A 25,040-nucleotide genomic window follows, 5' to 3' on the forward strand; every position below is an offset into this window, starting at 1 on the left:
CTTCTGTTTGGGTCAGCAATATATAAATACAAATATATAATCATAATGTACATTATCTTACTATGGGACACGGTACTAAGTTAGAAGTTGTAGAAGAAGACTGGGCTCAGTGGCTCATGCCTGCAATCTCAACACTTTGGGAGGCCAGGGCAGGATGACTGCTTGAGGTCAGGTGTTTGAGACCAGCCTGGACAACATAGCGAGGCCCTATCTCTTAAAAAAAAAAAAAAGATATACATGTTCATGTATCTTTATAATACAATGATTTCTATTTCTTGGGGGTATATACCCAGTAACAGGAATGATGGGTCAAATGGTATTTCTGTTTCTAGATCTTTGAGGAATCGCCACACTGTCTTCCACAATGGTTGAAGTAATTTACGTTCCCACCAACAATGTAAAAGCATTTATTTTTCTCGGCAACCTGGCCAGTGGGAACAGAACGATGAGAACGCATGGACACATGGGGCGAACAACGTGCCCTCGGGTCTGTCGGGGAAATGGGGAGGCGGGGGAGGAAGAATGGCTAATGGATGCTTGGCTTATACCGAGGTGATGGGTTGATTTGTGCAGCAAACCACCATGGCAAACGTTTACCTGTGTAACAAAGCTGCACATCCTGCACCTGTACCCCAGAACTTAAAATAAAAGTTGATGAAAAAACAAACAAACAAAGATTTAGCGTGGTGTGGTGAAGCATGCCTGTAATCCTAGCTACTTGGGAGGCTGAGGTGAGAGGATCACTTCAGCCCCGGAGTTTGAGGCTGCAGTAAGCTGTAATCATGCTGCTGCACTCCAGTCTGGGCGACAGAGTGAGATCTTGTCTGAAAAAAAAAATGCAGAAGAAAAAATGCACTAAATATGAACACATGTCCCTTATAAACATAGTAACCACCTGTGCTGTTTGGGAGGATCACGTCCACAACAAAGTATTATTCTGGAATAGACTGTTCTTTTGTCTTTTTTCCATTTATCATTCCATTTTGATCCCGTAATATTATCTGCCTCTAAAAAGTGCTCTAAACGTCCCTTTGCTTCCACTGCTTCTAAGGTGAGGACATGAATTGACTTGATTTTCTGAGTTCATACCTGTGAAAGCCAGATGTTTACCTTTCCCCTTCATTTTCTGTGCGTTCCAAATCACAAGATAGTCTTTTAAAAGTTACTCCTGTAGCAGTCATCTTCACCCATTACTATAAGCTCTATCACTTTTTAAAGAGGTACAAGAACACTGTGTAAACAGTAGATTAAAAATTTTAAAAGGCTGGGTGTAGTGGCTCATGCTTGTAATCCCAGCGCTTTGGGAGGCTGAGGCAGGTGGATCACCTGAGGTCAGGAGTTCAAGACTAGCCTGGCCAACATAGTGAAACCCCATCTCTACTAATAACACAAAAATTAGTCGGTTGCGGTTGTGGGTGCCTGTAATCCCAGCTACTTGGGTGGCTGAGGCAGGAGAATCACTTGAACCCGGGAGATGGAGGTTGCAGTGAGTGGAGATCATGCCACTGCACCCCAACCTGGGCAACAGAGAACGACTGTGTTAATAACAACAACAAAAGGCACATTCCCTAAACAAAAGTCAGCCTATCAGGCTCTCACGATTTGAAACATGCAGTGAAGATGCTGAAAGTAGAAAGAAAGAGTCAATTCATCAGCTGCTCTTTTTAGCGGAGACTCAGAGCAGCTAAATCCACAACAGACCTTACCTTGGTGGACTTGGACGCACAGGAGAGAGTTTACAGTGGCACAGTGTTAGCTACAACAGCAGATTGAGGAGGTGAACCCTGAGCTTTGGCCTTTGCTCCACTCCAGAGCTACAGTGACCCTGGGCGGGTCTCCCTGCTGCACCTGCACCTGCATGGCAGACCAGAGTGCACTTGCCCCCTGACCCTGTTGCAGCACACCACGTGAGCCCTGAAGAAAATGGCCACAGACACTGTGGGGATACACAGAGGCGCTGATCCAGCCAGCATCTTTGACTTTGAATGAGCCAACACCTTTGCATTGCAAGTGGTCACTTCAGTTGCCTTGGAACTGATGGGTTCCTTTCTTCTTTTGCTGGTAGAAAAATAATTATTTTTCAGCCAGGCGCGGTGGCTTATGCCTGTAATACTACCACTTTGGGAGGCCAAGTCAGGTGGATCGCTTGAGCTCAGGTGTTCGAGACTAGCCTGAGCAACACGGTGAAACCTCGTCTCTACAAAAATACAAAGTTAGCCAGGCATGGTGATGCGCACCTGTAATCCCAGCTACCTGGGAGGCTGAGGTGGGAGGATCGCTGAAGACCTGAAGGCGGAGGTTGCAATGAGCTGAGATGGTGCCACTGCACTCCAGCCTGGGCAATGGAGCAAGACCCTGTTCTCAAAAAATATACAATAAAATAAAATATAATAAAAAAATAATAAAACAAATTTAAAAAATAATGGAAATAATTACTTTTCATATTATGAAAAAAGCCACAGCTGTCCCACCAAGGATGCTTCAGTTCTCTACTGTTTGGCCTCCAGCTTCTCTCAATCTCTATTTTTTTTGAGACAGAGTCTCACTCTATTGCCCAGGCTGGAGTCCAGTGGTGCAATTTCAGCTCACTACAACCTCTGCCTCCCAGGTTCAAGAGATTCTCCTGCTTCAGCCTCCCAAGTAGTTGAGATTACAGGTGCCTGCCACCATGCCTGGCTAGTTTTTTGTATTTTTAGTAGAGACGGGATTTCACCATGTTGGCCAGGCTGGTGTTGAACTCCTGACCTCAGGTGATCCACTTGCCTTGGCCTCCCAAACTGCCAGGATTACACATGTGAGCCACCGCGCCCGGCCTGAATCTGTATTTGGAGCCCATTGCCATGTATTCCACATAAGGCCACATTGTTTACTGCTGGCTCCCCTTCTTTGGAGTATGTGGGGTGCCACAGCCTTTTGAAAAAAACTCTCTTGCTAGCATACCTAATCCTACTTCATTTTAAAATGCTCTTAGTTTTCTTTTTTTTAATCTCCCACAAAAGTTAACTTGTATTTTGACTATGAATGAATTTGGCAGGAGTGGCTTCTCACGATTTTTGTTTTTATCTGCCTTGCAACCTATTACATGTTTGCAAAATTTCTTTTTATGCAACCTATTACACAGCTGTAGTCTCTTCGTATCAGAGTTCAATTTGTTCTTTCTTCTTTTATTTCAATTATTACCATGTTATTGGCTTTTCCACTTTTAACCATCTCCTTAAATTGTTCTTTCCACCTGGCAGCCAGACACGGTAGCTCATGCCCATAATCCCAGCATTTTGGGAGGCTGAGGCGGGAGGATTGCTTGAGCCCAGGAGAGCCTGGGCAACATAGTGAGACCCTGTTTCTATCAAACAAACAAACAAACAAACCAAAAAAACCACAAAAAAAACTTTCCAACTGGCTGCAGGCTACCCTTCTTTGATAGATAAATGCTTTAACAATAATTACAAGTGTTTAGTTGATTTTTAATACTATCTCTGAAACTCTCAATGTTCTTATAGTGACTGCAAGATAAGTTCATTTGTCATCCTAATTCTGTAGCATAGAAAAACTAAGGTTTTTGTTTATTTGTTTTTAGTGGGAAACAAAAAAAAAATTACTTCATTGCTAGGATCTCATTTGGAGTGAGTTACAAATGAAGATTGGAACTCACATCTCCTGGGTTTGCTGCTGTATTTCCTTCAGTGAGTCTTATCTCAGAGTCACTGTGCGGATTAAGACCTTTCCATAGTTGTGCACACAACAATGTTCACGTATTGTTCATATATGCATTGGGGAATCATATTGGATCCAAGCTAATTTGGCCCTTATTTAAATTTCAGACATGGATAGTGTCCTATTTCCTAATCCATAGGTTGTCTGTATCTATCTCTAAGTGCATATACTTAAAAGCCCTATGTCCACAAATATTTCCAAGTATATTTTCCATTTTTGTAGGGTAAACAACTGTTAAAAAGCAAGAACTGCAGAAACTGAGGCCGGGCACTGTGGCTCATGCCTGTAATCCCAGCACTTTGGGAGGCTGAGGCGGGTGGATGACTTGAGGTCAGGAGTTCAAGACCAGCCTGGCCAACATTGGTGAAACCCCGTCTCAAACTAAAAAATGCAAAAATTAGCCAGGCATGGTGGCGGGCACCTGTAATTCCAGCTACTTGGCAAACTGAGGCACGAGAATCACTTGTACCTGGGAAGTGGAGGTTGCAAATGCCGAGATTGAGCAAATGCACTCCAGCCTGGGTGACAGAGCGAGACTCTGTCCCAAAAACAACAACAAAAGAACTTCAGAAGCTGGCATGCACGGTGGGTTTCCTGAAGCCAGGGTGATTTTCTAGCTAAGGTAAAGCCTTATTTGGTCAGATTCCTCCACCCATACACACCCACTTGCACACCCAGAGGATGGAATTCTCCCACAGCCAAAGCACTCAGAGCTGTGGGGTTCCCTGAGGTAGGGGACAAGGTGACCTGATGAAAGCAAGTAACTCCCTCAAACCTGATAAGTTTCCCACAGCTGACTGCCTGGAGAAGAACAAGATATTGGGTGGGTGGAAAGAAATCACTTTATCAAGTCCTCGTCCATGTTGTACTGACAATACTGCCAGAATTAACCCAGATGCCAGTAATTTGGAAGGAAATTATCTACAATAGTGGTCCCCAACCTTCCTGGCACCAGGAACCCGTTTCATGGAAGACAATTTTTCCATGAAAAAATGGGGGAGGAGTTAGGGGGAATGGTTTTGGGATGAAACTGTTCCATCTCAGATCATCAGGCATTAGATTCTCACAAGGAGCTCGTAACCTAGATCCCTTGCATGCACAGTTCACAGTAGGATTTGCACTTCCAGGAGAATCTAATGCCGCCACTGATCTGACGGGAGACAGAGCTCAGGTGGTAATGCTTGCTTGCCCGCCACTCACCTCCTGCTGTGACGGCCCGTTCTTAACAGGCCATAGGACCCCTGATCTAGAATCCCCACTCTCCACCTACTTCCTGCCCACTCCTTTCTACTAATCATTCCAGCCATCTCAGAGAGGGTGTCTAGCCAGGCAGCCATCTGAGAAATGGGCTGGCCTGATTTTCACAATAGGCCAGAACTTTACTGCAGTCAAAACACTTCTTTCAAATAGAAGAGCAATAAATTGGTAATTATATGTTTGCCAGACCCCATCTCTACAAAAATACAAAATAAGGCTGGGTGCGGTGGCTTACACCTGTAATCCCAGCATTTTGGGAGGCCGAGATGGGTGGATCACCGGAAGTTAGGAGTTTGAGACCAGCCTGGCCAACATGGCAAAACTCAGTCTGTACTAAAAATATAAAAATTAGCCAGTTCAAGACCCGCCTGGGCAACATAGAGACCCCATCTCTTTAAATATTAAAAAAAAGAAAAAAGAATCTTACAGAGCATGATCTTCAGCTCCTTCCCCCCCAGTTTTTAGACTATCTATGGACCCCACTCTAAGCTATCTTATTAGCATAAACACGTTATCAAAGAGGGTCATTATGAATAAAAAGACACCTATTACTCAGGAATTCCCAAAAGTTTTAGCTTAAAGACCAAATACATTTTATGTTATATCAGTTACAGTTTCCAAAAAGCCCACCTCCCAGGCTTTCAACACTGCTAGAGTCAAGCCCTTCCCTAGACAGAGCAAACTCAAAGTCTGATTACTAAAAACAAAAATATTTGCTTTTAGCTGACATATCAGAGCAGACAAACTAATTATGCCTTTTAATCTGCTTATTACTAAAATAGAAGAGAATATAACTTTCAGTAAAGCATTCAAATAAAGCAAAGGGCTGCAGTCAGCTTAAGTCAGAGCAAGATGGTCCTGAAGGAAGGCAGGGGAAAGGATTCCAGGGGCTTGCTTAACCACCGTCGTTCTGCTGCAGTCAGAATTAGTGGGTGGTGGCCAGGCGCGGTGGCTCCCGCCTTTAATCCCAGCATTTTGGGAGGCTGAGACAGGCAGATCACCTCAGGTCAGGAGTTCGAGACCAGCCTGGCCAACATGGTGAAACCCCGTCTCTAATACAAATACAAAAGAATTAGCTGGGCATGGTGGCGGGTTCCTATACTCCCAGCTACTTGGGAGGCTGAGGCACAAGAATCTCTTGAACCCAGGAGGTGGAGGCTGCAGTAAGCCAAGATAGTGCCACTGCATTCTGGCCTGGGTGACAGAGCGAGACTCTGTCTCAAAAAAATAAAATAAAATAAAATAAAATAAAAATTGGAAGGTGGTTCCACCAACTTCTAGGGAGTTATTGTATTCTGGCTGTAACTTCATCTTACTTGAAATGCATCTTACTGATCACTGCCTCACTCCATACACAAAAACTAATTTGACATAACAAATACTAACACCACAGCATGCCATCCAGAAGGAAACAGATCTTCGTTACCTAGGGACTGGCACATATTTGAAATAATAAAAAGAACCTTAAAAGAAAAAAAAAGATAAATTGCATTTCATCAAAAAGCCACATCTGCTTATCAAGAGGTACTGTTAAGAAACTGAATGGAAAGGAGGCTGGGCGCCGTGGCTCATGCCTATAGTCCCAGCATTTTGGGAGGCCGAGGTAGGTGGATTACTTGAGGTCAGGAGTTTGAGACCATCCTGGCCAACATGGCGAAACCCCGTCTCTACTAAAAATACAAAAATTACCCAGGCGTGGTGGCACAAGCCTGTAATCCCAGCTACTCGGGAGGCTGAGGTAGAAGAATCGCTTGAACCCAGGAGGTGGAGGTTGTAGTGAGCCGAGATCCCGCTATTGCACTCCAGCCTGGGCAACAGAATGAAACTCTGTCTCCAAAAAAAAAAAAAAAAAAGCCACATCTGCTTCTCGAGAGGTACTGTTAAGAAACTGGCAAGGGACCAGGTGCAGTGGCTCACGACTGTAATCCCAGCACTTTGGGAAGCTGATGCAGGAGGGTCACTTGAGCCTGGGAGTTCAAGACCAGCCTGGACAACACCTTTTTTTGTCTGTACAAAAAAATACCACACACAGACACACACACACAAAGGCAAAGAAATTAGAAAGGGAAGCCACAGACTGAAGAGAAAATAGTCTTAAAAGCAATATCTGATAAAAGAATTGTCTCCAAAATAAAGAACCCCTGCAACTCAATAAGAATAGATGAACAAAAGATTTAAATACTTTGCAAAAGATGTGGTTGGCCAAGAGCACATGCAAAGATACTCAACATAAGTAATCAGAAATGCTAAGTTAAAACTAGGAGAGAAAACTAGCACTAGAATGGCTACAGAGGCCAGCATACCAAATGTTGGCAAAGATTTAGAGCAAGTGAATCCATATACATTGCTTGTTCAAATGTAAAATGGTACCAACCCTTTGGAAAATCATTTGGCAATCTATCCAAGAATGTTCATATATTCATATTTGTGAAAAAATGAGAAGCAACTAAATGTCCATTAAATGGGGAATGAATAAATAATGATAAATGTTGGCAACCAATACTAATTAGCAATAAAAAGGAGTGAACTATTGCAAATACGTGAATGAACATAAAAAGAAAAATTTGCTGTGCCAAGGAATCCAGACACAAAAAAATGTATGATTTCATTAACATGTAAAGTCCTAAAACAAGCAAAACTTATCTGTAGTGATGTAAAATCGGATTGGTGGTTGCCTGGGGTGGGAGGTAGGGAAGAGAGTGACTGCAATAGAGCGCAGGGGAACTTCCTGGGGTGAACAAAACACTCTACACCTTGATTGTGGTGATGGTTACAAACATTTGTCCAAACTCATGCATTCATACTATACACTTATAATATACATTTTCTTATTTGTAAACCATACTGCTAGGGTTTCAATATCTGTCCTCTTCAAAACTCATGTTAAATCTTAATCCCAGGCTGGGTGCAGTGGCTCACACCTATAATCCCAGCACTTTGAGAGGCTGAGGCAGGATTGTTGAGGCCGGGAGTTCAAGATCAGACTGGTCAAGATAGCAAGAATACGGTTCTACAAAAAAATTAAGTAAATTGACTGGGCATGGTGGTACATGCCAAGCTACTGAGAAGCTGAGGCAGGAAAATCCCTTGAGCCCAGGATATCAAGGCTGCAGTGAGCCATGATTGCACCATTGCATTCCAGGTTGGGCTGGACAGTGAGACCCTGTTGTAAAAAAAAAAAAAAAAAAGAGGGGGTGGGGCTTTTCAAGAGTGATTAGATCATAAGGGCTCTGTGCTCATGAATGAATTAGCTCATTCATGAATTAATGGAGTCAAAGGTTAATGTATTAATGGGTCATCATGGGAGGGGAACTTGCGGTTTTCTAAGACAAAGCCCTGAGCTTGCAGCCTTAGCCCTCTGACCGTGTGATACCTGTGCCACCTTGGGATTCTTTAGAGTCCATATTAGAAAGAAGTGCCCCCTAAACCTTGGACTTCCCAGCCTCCATAACTGTAAGAAATAAAGCTCTTTTCTTTCTAAATTTCCCAGGTTCAGGTATTGTTATAAGCAACAGAAAACAGATTAAGAAAAAAAAGATGTACTTCAATAAAGATGATTTGAAAAAAAAAACAACAAAACAAATCACTGATACACGGAAGAAAATAAACCAGTCTCAAACATTATCCTGTGTACAAGAATCCAGATACAAAAAGGACATAGCATGAAGATTTCATTTACGCCAGGTCCAAAACAACCGAAACTACTTCATGCTGATAGAAATCACAACTACGGTCTTCTTGGAGGTGGGGGTGGGTAAGAATTGATGGTAAAAGGGCAGGAGGCAATTTTCTGGGTTGATGAAATATCCTATATCTTGATGGGATATAGTTATGTGGGTGTACACAATTATAAACACTTAAACTTAAAATCTTTGTTTGTATGTAGATTATACCTCAACCTAAAGAAATGCATCCTACTCTCCCTCCTCCAAAGCATTTTACTGTGTACAACTCTCTGTAGCTCTGGACTTTTCTAGGGGTGCAATGACTATTTTAAATTTAAATTCCACATCAGGGCAAGGCCTCCGTATAATAGGAAAACTGAACAGGATCTTTGAAACTGAGTCTGTCCCAGAACATTTCTGATGAAAACAGTGCCCGTAACGCAAAGCTAGGACAGGGCAATAAACCTTGTAAGTCTGGCCACATATAACATTCTTCAGTTCATACAGATAGAATCTGAATCTCAGAAGCTGAGGCAGGAGGATCCCTTGAGTTACCTGTTTTTTTCTGTGCCCCCAGTTTCTTTCTTTCCAGAACCAAGCTGGCTTCCTGTCTTCAGATCCAACTTCTGCTCCTTCCTGCTGCCCGCCACTATGAAAATCCCTTTCCATACCCTGGAGTCTCTTGTCCTCCTCCTTCAGACAGAGCTGCCAAGAGCAATAGCTTTATACGCAGAAGCCCATCCACTTCTGGTGGCTTTATGTACTGGGGCCCACCCTCTTCTGCAGCCAATGCCATTTGAAATCCCATTCAGAAAAAAAAAAAAAAAAAAAAGCAGACACCCAGATCCAGATCTTTCTGAAACACAAGTGATTAGAGAGATAAATACATGAATAACACCTTTCCCTGACTATTCTTTTTTTTTTTTATTTTTTGAGACAGAGTCTCCCTCTGTCACCCAGGCTGGAGTCTGGAGTGTAGTGGCACAATCTCCCCACTCACCGCAACCACTGCCTCCTGGGTTCAAGCGATTCTCCCACCTCAGTCCCCTGAGTAGCTGAGACCACAGGCACCTGCCACCAGGCCTGGCTAATTTTTGTATTTTTAGTAGAGACAGGGTTTTGCCTTGTTGGTCAGGCTGGTTTTGAACTCCTGACCTCAAGTGCTCCACCCGCCTCAGCCACTCAAAGTGCTGGGATTACAGGTGTGAGCCACCGTGCCCGGCCTTGCCCTGACTATTCTTACTAAAGTCACCTAATTTAGCTTCTATAGAATTTTGTGCTAAGTGACCTAGACTCTCAAAAAACTACAAAGTAGCCTTATCACCCATCTATAATCCTTTATGTCAAACCCCACACCACCCCCCCAAAAAAAACTTTGCTGAAATAAAGCATGCCACACAACTTCCAAAGACGTAAACTAGACCCAGATATTCAGTATGTGGGCCAGAATAGTTCTGTTGTTTGTTTTTGTAAGAGCAGAAACAAGTGATATTTTTAAAATTTTATTTTTAGTAAAGATGGGGCTTTGCCATGTTGGCCAGGCTACTCTTGAACTCCTGGCCTCAAGAAATCCGCCTGCCTTGGCCTCCCAAAGTGCTGGGATTACAGGTGTGAGCCACCGCACCCAGCCCAAGTGATCTTTAAGATGCTTCAGATTTTATTTTATCATATATGGTACCATTCCTTTTAATTTGCATGAGGTGTTTGCTGGTAAATTAATCATTTCCTTCCAAATTCTGTTTATTCTGTTATGTCTATGTTCAGATCAATCTAGTCTTAGGGAGAGCAGGAGGAATATGCCTAAGAAAACCATAAAACTAAGAAAAACATAAAACGGCTTAGAAAGTCAACTGAGCCCAGCCTGGGCAAAATAGCGAGACCTCACCTCTATAAAAAATACAAAAATTAGCCAGGCATGGTGGTGTGTGCCTATAGTGCCAGGTAGTTGGGAGACTGAAGTGGGAAGATTGCTTGAACAGGGAAAGTCAAGGCTGCGGTGAGCCGAGATCCCAGCCACTGCACTCCAGCCTGGGCAACAAGAGCGAGACTCCGTCTCAAAAAAAAAAAAAAAAAAAAAAAAAAAAAAAAAAAAAAAAAAATTTCAAAAACCCCAAACAAAACAAAACAAAAAAGGAAAGTCAGCTGACATCTAATCCTTGAGATGCAGTGAAAGTATCTGATTAAATGCACTGAGAGAAGGTGGGGTTGTAGGGAAAAAATTGGATTAAAGAAAAATTAGAGGTCATTTGAGCTATTTTACAACTCTGTAAATTTTAACAACTGATGGCAATGTTAAGTAATTATTGTCTATAGACATGCAAATAAGGTTTATGCCATGAAGGACAACAGTCTTCCTTTCCCCCATGGAAAACCAGTTTCAATATTCCTGATCTATATTTCATTATTCAATATTCCTGATCTACGAATGTACCCATTCTTTGGGTTCTTCTTTGATCTGGCTACTACAGACTCATCAGTTTCGTCACTAATAAGTGCCGGGACTCAGAAGCCGATAACCCAAAATATGGGGCTTTGACATGCTGGAGACCTCAAGGTCTCTCTGACCTTCCCGGCTCCCAGCTCAAAAAAACCTTCGTCTGCCTAAGATCCAGACCCACCAAAAGGAATAACTGTTTCTTTTCCCTTCCCTGTAAGACCAAGAATATACCCCACACCTGAACAGACCCTTTCACAAGATAATGTAGCTTATTCTCTCCCCTGACCCATTCATGCTCCCTAGCAGAAGCCCGTCCACTTCTGCTGGATGCTCTTCTGCTCCCTCCCGTAACCTCATTTGCCAGGGTAGTCTATAAGCTTCTGAGACATGTTGCAGGGTGGGTAATCAATCACTCTGATTCTCCCTGTGTGCATGTTAAATAAATGTGTATGCATTTACCATTACACAACCTTAAAAGAGTCTTGTTGGTCTATTAGCAATAATGACTGAAGGAAATTGGTATTTTTGTCCATTTCAGCTACTACTAGGATAATCTTATAAGATATTTGGGAAGTTATGTTTTGGTCTATTTAATATATGTGCCTCGATGAAAAAAACACCTTTTGCCACAGGAGACACCAATGTTTCAATATTGATAGGAGCAAAACACATGAGAGTGCTTTTTTTTTTTTTTTTTTTTTTTTTTTTGAGGCAGAATCTTGCTCTGTCGCCCAGGCTGGAGTGCAGTGGTGCAATCTTGGCTCACTGCAACCTTCGCCTCCCAAGTTCAAGCCATTCTTCAGCCTCAGCCTGCAGTGTAGCTGGGATTACAGGCACCCGCCACCATGCCCGGCTAATTTTTGCCTTTTTAGTAGAGACGGGGTTTCATCCCAGGGCCAAGCTAGTCTCGAACTCCTGACCTCAAGCAATCCGCCCCGCTCAGCCTCCCAAAGTGCTGGGATTACAGGCGTGAGCCACTGTGCCTGGCCTGAGAGTACTTTTAGAAAACATTATTCCTTTACCTTTTTCAAACTTGAAGCACTCCGAAAGTCCCAACCTTTTGCACATTTGCGGCAGCGACATTGATTTGGTAAACAGCTGTCACACTATTTTTTATTTGATGACTTAGGTATCCTTTCCAGCCGTGTTTTTGTAAGGTGTAGTTGCGTTTTCTTTTAGTTTCAATTAACTAAATTTCAAGTGGTTCCCAAAAAAGCCCCTGCTCTCTTAAATTCAAACTCACCTTCCTTTTTCCCACTAGGAAGGACCTTTTCTCCATCCTTGGATTGGAATTTGGAATTCTATGCTAAAATGCCTTTTCAGTTAAAATCTGTGAACGTGGGATGTAACCATAGGAGGTGCTGGCACTTTACGAGAATCATGATTTTATTTAATCTGCGCTTCCAGAAGGCTGCAAATGGGAATTCCACACAAACCCACTTAGGTGAATCCCAGCACGCGGGCTGCGGCGTAGGGGGAGAGCTCCTCTCGCGGCTCCGAGTGTAGCCCAGGCCCGCAGAGCCAGGAACCCGCCCCCAGCTCTCCAAACCCGGGAAGAGAGAGGCGACACTGCTAAGACCGAGGGATGACGGTGCTTCTTCAATTAATTCGCCCCCCGAGATATTCTTACCTACAGAAGGGAGTGTCTGTTCACCAAATCGCTCACTTGCCGCACGACCACGCACCCGCGGCTGTCGGATGGATCCAGGCGCTCTTGATGGGAAGGGGGCGGAGCCTGCCTGGCCCGGAGCCCGGGGCCACGCCCCCACACTTTGCATATGCGAATCCGGGCGTCCAGACCTTTCATCCCAGTGTGGAAGCCCAGATTTTCCTGGCCCAGGGCCGGTTTTCTGGGCAGAAACAGTCAACTCCGCTGAAAGGAGCAACTTAAGTAATACACTGACATTCAGCATAATGAAGCAAGAGGGCCTGAATCCAACAGCGATCGTTTGCTTTATTTACAAATATGTCCTTTCTTATGAATCCATTTATTTCTCTCCAAAAGCTTAGGAGAGAGGGCTGGCTGGCTGTGACCCCCACTCTACACATGAAGAAAGTGAGGCGGAAGGAAGTAGGCCTAGTAAATAGAGAAGCCTGAGTTTTAGTTGGGGCTCCTGGCTCCAGAGCCAGTGGTTATCATCACTCTGCACTTTTTTTTAAAAGGAGGTAGAGTGGGATCGTTTCCTGGCACTTTGAAAATCTGATACAAACAATTTTTTCTTTTCTTCTTCTTTTTCTTTTCTTTTCTTTTTTTCTTTCTTTCTTTCTTTTTTTTGAGACAGAGTCTCCCTCTGTCGCCCAAGATGGAGTGCAGTGGCGCGATTTCGGCTCACTACAACCCTCCACCTCCGGGGTTCAAGCGATTCTCCTGCCTCAGCCTCCAAAAATTAACGCCCAGTTAATTTTTTGTATTTTTAGTAGAGACGGGGTTTGGTTTCACCATATTGGCCAGGCTCATCTCGAACTCCTGGCCTTGTGATCCACCTGCCTCGGCCTCTCAAAGTGCTGGGATTACAGGCGTGAGCCACCGCGCCTGGTCTTTTTTCTTTCTTTCTTTCTTTTTTTTTTTTGAGATGGAGCCTCGCTGTTGTTGGCCCCGGGCTGGAGTGCAATGGCACGATCTCGGCTCACTGCAACCTCCACCTCTCAGGTTCCAGCAATTCTTCTGCCTCAGCCTCCTTAGTAGCTGGGATTACAGGCGCCCGTCACCACGCCCAGCTAATTTTTGTATTTTTAGTAGAGATGGGGTTTCACCATGTTGTCCAGGCTGGTCTCAAACTCCTGACCTCAGGTGATCCACTAGCCTCGGCCTCCCAAAGTGCTAGGATTACAGGTGTGAGCCACAGCACCTGGCCACCTGGCCTCTTTTCTTTTCTTTTCTCTCTTTCTTTTCTTTCTTTTTTTTTTTTTTTTTTGACAAGGTCTCACTTTATCTCCCAGGCTGGAGTGCAGTGGTGCAACCCCAGCTCACTGCAACCTCGATCTCCCAGGCTCAGTGATCCTCCTGCCTCAGCCTCCCAAGTAGCTGGGCTTGCAGGTGGGTGCCACCACGTCACATTATTTTTTTTGTTTTTTTTTTTGTAGAGACAGAGTCTCACTATCTTGCCCAGGCTGGTCTTGAACTCCTGGGCTCAAAGGATCCTCCTGCCTTGCCCTCCCAAAGTGTTGGGATTACAGGCATGAGCCACTACGCTTAGCCTGCAAAGAGTTTATATATTAAAGTGAAACTTCTTATTAAACAGAGGATTTTTTTTAAAGCATTACAAGGTTCTTATCTGTTAAAATGGAAAAAATATTTTTATTTCTGTTCATCTCTTGGTGGACTTGAAAAACCCTCCCTAAAGATAAACACTGCGTGGCTTCTAAGGGCTACCAGCGGAAGTGAAATGGATTAAAAGACCCCAAGGTGTCTTGGTTCTCTGTCCTACTACTCTGGGTTTTCTATTTTCATCTTCCTATGATTTGTGAAAAGTCCTGAGCTGAACCTTAGGTGTAGGAGTGCCCTGCTCATTGTGCAACCTTGCAAATTGCTGGGTCCTCCCAAAGAATATTGTGAAATTTTCTTAAAGGCTGAAGTTGTCATGATTTCCTTCACACCTCTTGAAGAAAATGAGTTCAAATTGGACCTTGAGAAGTTTACTCTGATTCTCTAATATGTCATAGCCACAGTCTAAATCAGAAAGAGATATTGAGGAATTCATTCATGCATAGAAACATAAATGACAAATTTGCAGATTACATGACATGACATTTGAGTTTGATCCCATATGATTGTGTGGGGAGAAGGGTGTGGATGGGGTCATAGATGACAAAAGATTGGCTGTGTGTTGATTATTGTTGACTTGGGCAGTAGTTCTTAGAAACTGATTGCACTATTTTCCATTTTTGTATATGTTTATTTTCCATAATACAAAATTGTTTTAAAATCATTTATTCTGACTGGGCACAGTGGCTAATGCCTGTAATATAGCACTTTGGGGAGCCGAGGTGGGTGCATCGCTTGAGCCCAGGAGTTCAAGACCAGCCTGGGCAACACAGTGAGACCCTGTCTCTACAAAAATACAAAACTTACCCAGACGTGGTAGCATGCGTCTGTAGTCCCAGCTACTTGGGAGGCTGAAGTGGGAGATTGGCTTGAGCCTAAAGAGGTGGAGGTTGCAATGAGCTGAGATCACACCATTGCACTCCAGCCTGAGTGACAGAGCCAGACCCTGTCTCAAATAAACCCACACACAAAAAAGAAAAAAAAAATCATTTGTTCATTAAGAAGTTATTTATTGAGTAACTACTATGTGCCAGACACTGTCCTAGGTGCTTGAGATACATTCGTGAACAAAGCTAAAAATCTCTGCCTTGTAATTTACATTCTAGCTTGGGATGGGGTATATAGAGGGAACATAAATAGTAAACATGATGAGTTAGTGAATTTTATAGTGTGTTAGAAAGTGGTAAGTGCCGTGGATCCCACTGAGAAGAGGCTGGAGCAGAGGACTAAGCCTGAGGCTTGGGGCTCCATCTTGGGAAAGAACCTACAGGGAGGCTGAATGAGAACAGTAGGAGAGGGAGCCATAGTGTATTAGGGAGTTGCTCAACACTGTGTACCTCCCTATTATACTTCCTCTTGCACTGTTACTAAAAAATGTGGCTGCAATTATGTCCACGAAAACCTATACAAGGCCAGGCATGGTAGCTCACGCCTGTAATCCTAGGTGAGTAGATCACCTGAGGTCAGGAGTTCGAGACTAGCCTGGCCAACATGGTGAAACCCCATCTCTACGAAAAATGCAAAAATTAGCCAGGCGTGGCGGCACACCCCTGTAATCCCAGCTGCTTGGGAGGCTGAGGCAGAAGAATCGCTTGAACCCAGGAGGTGGAGGTTGCAGTGAGCCGAGATCACGCCACTGCACTCCAGCCTGGGTGACAGAGTGAGACCCTGTCTCAAAAAAAAAAAAAAAAAAAGTCTATTTGAATAGTTGATATAGGAGTGGAGAAAAGGTGGCCAGGCAAAGAAAATCTCACATTAGGATTACTGCAAGTAGGCTAATTTATCTGTTTCACTCTTAAATGTTAACTCTTTGAAGGCAAATATTTGTTTAGATTTTTTTTTTTTTTTTTTTTGAGATGGAGTCTCACTCTGTTGCCCAGGCTGTAGTGCAATGGGTCGATCTTGGCTCACTGCAACCTCTGCCTCCTGGGTTCAGGGGATTCTCCTGCCTCAGCCTCCCGAGTAGCTGGGATTACAGGCACCTGCCACTACGGCCAGCTAATTTTTGTATTTTTAGTAGAGACAGGGTTTCACCATGTTAGTCAGGCTAGTCTCAAACTCCTGATCTCAGGTGATCTGCCTGCCTCGATCTCCCAAAGTGCTGGGATTATAGGTGTGAGCCACCGCACCTGGCCTTATCTTTAGATTTCTATCTTGGCTGGATAACTGGCCTAATAGAGCAGCCACATATTTGCTGAGTGAATGAGTAAAAAACACATGGAGAGTTGGAGTGAAGCTGTGACCTGCCATACTGGGACCATCCAACACTCCCAATCATAAATCAGTTGCAGATGTTGGAGCTCATAAACCGATAACACAAAATACAGTGCCTTGAGATACCGAACTGCAGAAGCCTAAGGGTCTGTCTGATCTCCCCGACAAGGTCTCTTCCGAAGAAGCTGAAGTCTTCTGTCTGCCTAAGATCTAGACCCACCAAGGGGAACTATGGTTTTTTCTTCCCCTCCTTGTAAGAGTAAGAATGTAACCACACTTGAATAGACCCTCTCACAGTCAAAGAGAACTACTTACAAATTAATCTCAGTACCTGATCCCTTATTGTCCTTCAGCAGAATTCCTCTTCTTCCTCCTCCCATAATGTGTTTAGCCAGGCTGGTAGATTGAAGGGGGCCAGCCTCTCCACACCTGTGGGTATTTCTCGTTCATCTCTTGGTGGGACGAGAGACTGAGAAAAGAAATACGACACAGAGACAAAGTATAGAGAAAGAACACTGGGCCCAGGGGACCGGCGCTCAGCATACGGAGGACCTGCGCCGGCACTGGTCTCTGAGTTCCCTCAGTATTTATTGATCACTATCTCTACCATCTCGGCGAGGGGGATATGGCAGGACTATGGGGTAATGGTGGGGAGAGGGTCAGCAGGAAAACATGAGCCAAGGACTCTGTGTCATAAATAAGTTTAAGGAAAGGTGCTGTGCCTCGATGTGCACGTAGGCCAGATTTATGTTTGACTTTACACAAACATCTCAGTGCAGTAAAGAGCAGTATTGCCGACAGCATGTCTCATCTCCAGCCATAAGGCGTTTTCTCTTATGTCAGTAAATAGAATGTACAATCGGGTTTTACACCGAGACATTCCATTCCCAGGGATGAGCAGGAGACAGATGCCTTCCTCATATCTCAACCGCACAGAGGCCTTCCTTTCACTAATTCTCCTCAGCACAGACCCTTTATGGATGTCGGGCTGGGGGATGGTCAGGTCTTTCCCTTCCCACGAGGCCATATCTCAGGCTGTCTCAGTGGGGAAAACCTTGGACCATACCCAGGCTTTCTTGGGCAGAGGTCCCTGCGGCCTTCCGCAGTGCATGGTGTCCCTGGGTACTCGAGACTGGAGAATGGCGATGACTTTTACCAAGCATACTGCCTGCAAACACATTTTTACCAAAGCACGTCCTGCACAGCCCTAAATCCATTAAACCTTGAGTCAGTACAGCACATGTTTCTGCGAGCACAGAGTTGGAGTTAGGGTTACAGATTAACAGCACCTCAAGGCAGAATAATTTTTCTTAGTACAGAACAAAATGCAGTTTCTTATGTCTTCCTTTTTCTACACAGGCACGGTAACAATCTGATCTATCTTTCTTTCCCCCACAGTATATAAGCTTCTGAACCCTGTTGGGAGGTGGGTACACTCTGTGATTCTCCCTGTGCAAACATTAATATATTTCTATGCCTTTACCTTTTTTTTTCTTTTTTAATCGCCCAGGGTGGAGTGCAGTGATGCCATCTCAGCTCACTGCAAACTCCGCCTCCCAGTTCAAGCTAATTTTTGTATTTTTAGTAGAGATGAGGTTTCACAGTGTTGGCCAGGATGGTTTCAAACTCCTGGCCTCAAGTCATCCACCAGCCTCAGCCTCCTAAAGTTCTGGGTGTATGCCTTTTCTCTAATGAATGTACCTTTTTTGTGAGTTGATTTTCAGTGAACCTTTGGAGGGTGAAGGGGAAACTGCATTGACCCCAACACGGACCCACATCCTGGGAAGATGTGTAGATGAGCACAGGAATTTCTGTCAGTGACACTGATGACCAAAGGTTGGAATTTACTCCCAATTTTTTATCTTTATTGTAAAATCTGCTACAGCATAGTATGGGTCCTGGCATCCACTAACTGAAACCCATCCCAAATCTTTACATATCACCCGTTGTCTTTTGCTTTGTTGGCCTCACCAATGCAAGGTGTACATCTTACAGAACAGAGAGATGCCTGAGAATATGGAGAGATTATTATTTTTATTAAGGAAGAGTAGCCTTTTTTTTTAAACAGGGACACAGAAACAGGAAAGAAGTTAGTGAATGTGCAATATGAAACAACAATAAATCCATCATAAGAATTTTTTTCAAAAAAATGAAATATTAGTTCTCACGATTTTATTTTGTTAAGCTCAGAATACAAATATATTTTTGACATGGGTGGCTGTGCTTCCACCCTTTACATTGATAATATATGCTAATCTTTTATCTTTTTTTCCAAAAGAAAACAAGATTACAAAAATGACGGAGAATAATAGCATAATAGCACAATAGCATAATAGCATAATGCTAAGCCTTGGAAGATACAGGGAGAAGGAATTGAAGTAGTCATACCACCACAAAGGAGGAAAAACAATCCTGACACTTCAGACTACAAGGGACAGCATGAGCAGTTCCAACGCATCCAGGTAGATGAGGCAGGACAGAAGCAGAAAGGAAGGGTGAAGGAAAGTTTCACCAAATTCTGTGAGCAAAGCCTCAGCGTTTCTTAGGCTAGAGGTAGAGCGAGGCTGGCCCGCCTAGCAGCAGCATTGCTTCTTGCAGCAGCATTGCTTCTTGCAGCAGCACTTCTGCTGACAGCAGCCCTTCTGCTGACAGCAGCCCTTCTGCTGGTAATAGCCCTTCCCACAGCCACAGCCACTGCCACATGAGCTGCAGGTGCGGCGGCAGCAACAGATCACGGGCGTGCTGCAGCAGCCCCCACAGCAGCCGCGGCAGCAGGGGCAGCAGCTGGAGCAGCAGCCCACCCGGTAGCACCTGCAGGTGGTGTAGCTGCCACAGCCACCACCACAGCCACCACTGCAGCCACCACCACAGCCACCACTGCAGCCACCACCGCAGCCACCGCAGCTACCACTGCAGCCACCACACCCACAGCAACCCATGGTGTCAGTAGAGTGGACTCAGGTGAAGTGACGAGGAAGGACTCAGCAGAGGTGAGGAGGTCTGATGTTCTTTGCTTCAGGGGCTCTTAAATACCCCTTCCAGGCCTCACATGTGGCAGGTGGCCACTTCCTTGTTTCCTCCAGCTTCCCTGGAGGAATTTCACAAGACCCTGAGTGTATTTCCTCATTGAACACCTCTGACTTCATAGAATTGCTTATTTTCACATTTACTTCTTCCTCAAGTTATGCTTCTAATTGTTTCTTAAATATTTAGTCTTGTTTTAACGTAGCAGTTTTCAAGTGTGATCTATGAGTCTCATTTGATGAAAGCCCATCTCCTATCTTCCATTAATCAGGATCCCTTGGTGCCGAGAGGATCTTTCCCTTGGTTTCCCCCTCCTCTAAAGGAAGGCTTTTCTGTTTTCAGGTGCTGTCTGCAGAATGCAAGAGAAGGTGAGATCCCTCATGAAGGAAACACTCAAAGCTTCACATGTCATAAGGTCCCTTGGCTAACATCTCAGAAGGTTTTCTCACCTGTTTTCAGACTTACTTTTGCTGTTAATTCACAAGTCAAAATATGAGAAAGATACCCATCTTGGGTTGATGGTCACGGTGTATTTCAAAGTGAGCTTCCCACACTGGCTCATGTTCCCCTCTTGTCCTATACTCATGGATTAGTGGATGAGGTAGCTAAGAGCCTCTGCCACCAGCTGGTTTCATGTCCCTAAAAAAGCCATGATCCCTATGTGATCCAGTTTCCTTAGCTTAGGGTAAATAATGCATAAACTTTTAAAAGACCTTATTTTTTAGAGCAATTTTTGGTTCACATCTAAATTGAGCTGAGGGCCGGGTGCAGTGGCTCACACCTGTAATCCCAGCACTTTGGGAGGCTGAGGTGGGTGGATCACTTGAGGTCAGGAGTTCCAGGCCAGCCTGGTCAACATGGTGAAACCCCGTCTCTACTAAAAAATACAAAAATTAGCTGGGCGTGGTAGTGGGCACCTGTAGTCCCAGCTACTTGGGAGGATGAGGCAAGAGAATTGCTTGAACTCGACAGACGGAGGCTGCAGTGAGCCGAGATCGAGCCACTGCACTCCAGCCTGGGTGACAGAGTGAGACTCTTGCTCAAAAAATAGTAGCAATATAATAATAATAATAATTGAGCTAAAAGTACAGAGTTCCCATATATTCCCTGTCCTCCCCAACACAACCTCCTTCACTACTGACATCCCATGCCAGGGTGGTACATTTGTTAAAACTGGTGAACGAACCTACAGTGAGACATCATAATCACCCAAAGTCCATAGTTTTCATCAAGGCTCACTCTTGTCTTCTTTCACCACCCTGGGTACTTAGCCCCTTCAGAATCGTATGTCCTGCCGGGCGTGGTAGCCCATGCCTGTAATCCCGGCACTTTGGGAAGCTGAGGCAGGCAGATCACCTGAGGTCAGGAGTTTGAGACCAGCCTGGCTAACATGGTGAAACCCTGTCTCTACAAAAAATACAAAAATTAACCAGGTGGTGGCTCATGTCTGCAGTCCCAGCTATGCGGAAGGCTGAGGCACGAGAATGGCTTGAATCCGGGAGGCAGAGGTTCGACAGCCTGGGCAACAGAATGAGACTTGGTCTCAAAGAAGAAAAAAAGAATCATATGTCCTAGGAATTGTATCCAAAAAATTAAAAGAAAAGAAGAACTTCATGTAAAGTCCTTTTGCAGCCTTCAAAGGCTATTCCTAAACTGGCATCCTTTTCCAGAGTGCTATGATGTGAGGATTTCTGTAGAGCAGTGGATCTCAATGAGGGGCAATTTTGCCCCCAGGAGACACTTAGCAACATCCGAAGACATTTTTGCTTGTTTTTTTGTTTTGTTTTGTTTTGTTTTTGAGACAGAGTCTCACTCTGTCACCCAGGCTGGAGTGCAGTGGCACGATCTTGGCTCACTGCAAGCTCTGTCTCCCGGGTTCACGCCATTCTCCTGCCTCAGCCTCCCGAGTAGCTGGGACTACAGGCGCCCGCCACCATGCCTGGCTAATTTTTTGTATTTTCAGTAGAGACGGGGTTTCACCGTGTTAGCCAGGATGGTCTCGATCCCCTGACCTCGTGATCCGCCCACCTCGGCCTCCCAAAGTGGTGGGATTACAGGCGTGAGCCACCCTGCCCAACTAATTCCCTTATTTCTTAATTGCCAGTGTTAGTTTCTGTTAAGATGGATGGGGATTTAACTCTCTTGTGTCACTCCTAATATATTTGTATTACTAGTTTTTGTAATATCTATAACCAATGGTAACTTGATTATTATAATATAAATATTGCTCGCGCAACTCAAATAGTCTATATAATTACATTTCCTGAAGCAGTCTTTTATTTTTCTAAAGCATTGGATTTAATTCTCTCTCTCTCTTTTATTTTTTTAACTTTTTGCTTTTATTTCTCTTGATCTATTTGCCATTGTCAGCCATATAATGTTTCATGTAGATTTTCCTCTTGGACAGTAATTGATAAAGCTTTTCAAGCCCCCAAACTTATTCTTTATTCTAATTACAAAATGCTTTCTTATTTTAAATGCCATGTGAATTGTATCAAAAAAGATGTATCATTGTGAAGGTTTACTTGTGCTTTATAAGCAATCACACAATGTTATTTTATGTATTTGTTTATTTTTTGAGCCAGAGTCTCACTCCGCCACCCAGGCTGGAGTATAGTGGTGCAATCTTGGCTCGCTGCAACCTCCGCCTCCCAGGTTCAAGTGATTCTCCTGCCTCAGCCTCCAAAGTAGCTGGGACTACAGGTATGCACCACCATGCCCAGCTAACTTTCTGTAATTTTTTTAGTAGAGATGGGGTTTCACCATGTTGGCCAGGCTGGTCTCGAACTCCTGACCTCAGGTGATCCACCCGCCTTGGTCTCCCAAAATGCTGGGATTACAGGCATGAGCCACCACACCTGGCCAACACAATGTTAAATATACTGAATAATGAAACATAGAGCCAGGCTTTATAACTGTGTGGTGGGGAGCAAAATCTTCCATTCTCAGGGGGACAATCTCCAGTGAGAGTATCCCGCTGCTTCTGCAGTTGGCAATGACATATGTGCCTGAGACACCTGTCATTTCTCCAGTCTTTGGTAAGAGAATTTCTGGGCACTATACAGGAATAGCCTCCTGATAATGTTTATTCATTGTTCGAACGTTGGACCATCCATTCAAGCATTGCTATTGTACTATATGGGCTTTCTGAGTGTGTCCAAAACTGTTGATAATACCCCCTTTCCCATGGCTATCAGGAGGTCTTTTACGACATTCGACTCAGAAAATAAACAAAACAAGTAATCTCATAAACCTAGCTCCCATTCCAAAGGGCAGTAAATAATATATTATGAGATTCTCCCATGACAGTTGACCCAAACAATAACTAGGAAGTGGTCATGTGTCTTCCCTCTCCTCTTCCCAGAGTTGGTACATAAGGGCCTCCCCCAGCAGAAGGAGGCATCAGACCTCCTCACCTCTCAAGTCCTCCTTCCTCACTTCACCTGAGTCCTCTTTACTGACACCATGGGTTGCTGTGGTTGTGGAAGTTGTGGTGGCTGCAGTGGTGGCTGTGGTGGCTGCGGTGGTGGCTGCGGTGGTGGCTGTGGTGGTGGCTGTGGCAGCTGCACCACCTGCAGGTACTACCGGGTGGGCTGCTGCTCCAGCTGCTGCCCCTGCTGCCGCGGCTGCTGTGGGGGCTGCTGCAGCACACCCGTGATCTGTTGCTGCCGCCGCACCTGCAACTCATGTCGCTATGGCTGTGGGAAGGGCTGTTGCCAGCAGAAAGGCTGCTGCCAGAAGCAATGCTGCTGCTAGGCGGGTCCCCGGCCTCTGGGAAGATGCTGCAGGTAACGAACTGTCCTGTTGGTAAATTTTCTCTCCCTCCTGCCAGGCTTCTCTGATTTGAAAGTCACAAGAAGTTTTATCCACATTCCCTGGTCTCTGAGATCCTGCCTGCACGTGAAAACCACCAACACAAACCTTCTCTATCAATCACCAATCAAAGTATGAGCCCAAAAAAAACAGAGGGATATTTTTAATGCTATGTTTTCTTGAAATTTTACTGTTGAAATGTTTGTTTCTATTCCTTTTCCCTCCTTTCTGTAGTTTCTGTATCCTGCATGTCTGCTCCTGCTTTCTGTTTCTGTAAACCTGAGACAATATTTTCCCAATTAACCACATAAAATTGGCATTAAAGATTCATGGACATCTCCTTCTTTCTTTCGTTCTTCTAATGTGTCTAAAGGAAAGATGCGATGAAATCCAGAAAACTAACACTCCGTATGTTTGTTTGTGATGGCTTTAGAATAATAACTAACAGACTGGGTGCGGTGGCTCACGCCTGTAATTAAAGCACTTTGGGAGGCCGAGGCGGGCGGAGTTCAGGAGTTCGAGACCAGCCTGACCAATATGGTGAAACCCGTCTTTACTAAAAATACAAAAATTAGCCAGGTGTGGTGATGGGTGCCTGTAGTCCCAGCTACTTGCGAGGCTGAGGCAGGAAAATCACTTGAACCCGGGAGGTGGAGGTTGCAGTGAGCTGAGATGGCACCACTGCACTCCAGTCTGTGTGACAAAGCGAGACTCCATCTCAAAAAAAAAAAAAAAAGAAAAGAAAAGAAAAGAAAAGAATAATCACTAATAAACTGGGTGCAGTGGCTCACACCTGTAATTCCAGCATTTTGGGAGGCTGAGGTGGGTGACTCTTAAGGCCAGGATTTCGAGACCAGCCTGGTCAACATGGTGAAACCCATCTCTACTAAAAATACAAAAAATTAGCTGGGTGTGGTGGTGTGCGCCTGTGGTCCCAGCTGCTTGGGAGACTGAGGCAGGAGAATCACTTTGAACCTGGGAGGTGAGGGTTGCAGTGAGCTGAGATCATACCGCTGCATTCCAGCCTGGGCAACAGAGTGAGACTCTGTCAAAAAAAAAAAAAAAAGAAAAGAAAAGAGAAGAAATCATGAATAATCTGTTCCTAATAGGTTTTCACACAGTGGTAAAAGTTTGTTGGCTTCTATCTGAATTAGAAAAAAGATTCAGAAAACTATCAATGAGATCTTATTTCATCACTTTCTCTCTACCCTTAGATTCAAATTTTCTGACAGAGTTTAACCTCAGCATCTATAGCCAGATGAAATTCAATACCTAAAGCTATTTAGGTCTTGGTTATTTTGGTTTTGGTTCTATTAACAGACTAAAATTTAATTACAGTTCAATGAAATTAAAAAAAATTCATCATCAGTACTAGTTAATTGTCTTTCTGGTAGATTATGGTCACAAAATACTAATGTGGCCATACTGGAATAAATCTATTAGTAAAAGTTGTGACCTACTAAGGCACTATATCCACTTTAATTTTGTATATATATATTTTTTTCTTTTTTTTTTCTGAGATGGAGTCTCACTCTGTTGCCCAGGCTGGAGTGCAGTGGCGTGATCTCGGCTGACTGCCACCTCCGCCTCCTGGGTTCAAGCGATTCTCCCGCCTCTGCCTCCTGAGTAGCTGGGATTACCAGTGCCCACT

At 44.3% G+C, this 25,040-nt stretch overlaps 3 protein-coding genes across 5 annotated transcripts in view; 1 reads left to right on the plus strand and 2 right to left on the minus strand.

Annotated features, from left to right (window-relative positions):
• Positions 1–14,598, minus strand: part of SLC19A3 (solute carrier family 19 member 3) — a 34,905-nt gene extending 20,307 nt beyond the window's left edge. The window contains exon 1 of one of the 3 annotated variants that reach the window (XM_003821834.5): positions 12,704–14,598. In XM_003821834.5, coding sequence (XP_003821882.2) covers positions 12,704–12,986 — 283 coding nt within the window. In that variant the 5' untranslated portion in view covers positions 12,987–14,598. Of the gene's footprint in view, positions 1–9,191; positions 9,985–12,703 lie in introns of those variants that run through there. The other 2 variants (XM_055109156.1, XM_008975306.5) reach the window with 2 other exon arrangements.
• Positions 14,599–18,930: 4,332 nt separating this feature from the next.
• On the minus strand, positions 18,931–19,491 carry LOC129397357 (small cysteine and glycine repeat-containing protein 6-like). The gene has a single exon (XM_055109443.1). The coding sequence runs from the start codon at positions 19,489–19,491 to the stop codon at positions 19,126–19,128; it is 366 nt and encodes a 121-aa protein (XP_054965418.1). The 3' UTR covers positions 18,931–19,125.
• Positions 19,492–22,956: 3,465 nt separating this feature from the next.
• On the plus strand, positions 22,957–23,434 carry LOC129397358 (small cysteine and glycine repeat-containing protein 7). The gene has a single exon (XM_055109444.2). It carries the CDS (start codon positions 23,042–23,044, stop codon positions 23,330–23,332), a length of 291 nt encoding a protein of 96 aa, XP_054965419.1. The 5' UTR covers positions 22,957–23,041; the 3' UTR covers positions 23,333–23,434.
• The last annotated feature ends 1,606 nt before the right edge of the window (positions 23,435–25,040 follow it).

The sequence above is a fragment of the Pan paniscus genome, chromosome 13 (assembly GCF_029289425.2).
Source record: "Pan paniscus chromosome 13, NHGRI_mPanPan1-v2.0_pri, whole genome shotgun sequence".
NCBI classification, from domain to species: domain Eukaryota; kingdom Metazoa; phylum Chordata; class Mammalia; order Primates; family Hominidae; genus Pan; species Pan paniscus.

Bases quoted from the DNA above. Each gene is read 5' to 3' on its own strand.
- LOC129397357 (XM_055109443.1), bottom strand. From the start codon at position 19,491: ATGGGTTGCTGTGGGTGTGGTGGCTGCAGTGGTAGCTGCGGTGGCTGC.
- LOC129397358 (XM_055109444.2), top strand. From the start codon at position 23,042: ATGGGTTGCTGTGGTTGTGGAAGTTGTGGTGGCTGCAGTGGTGGCTGT.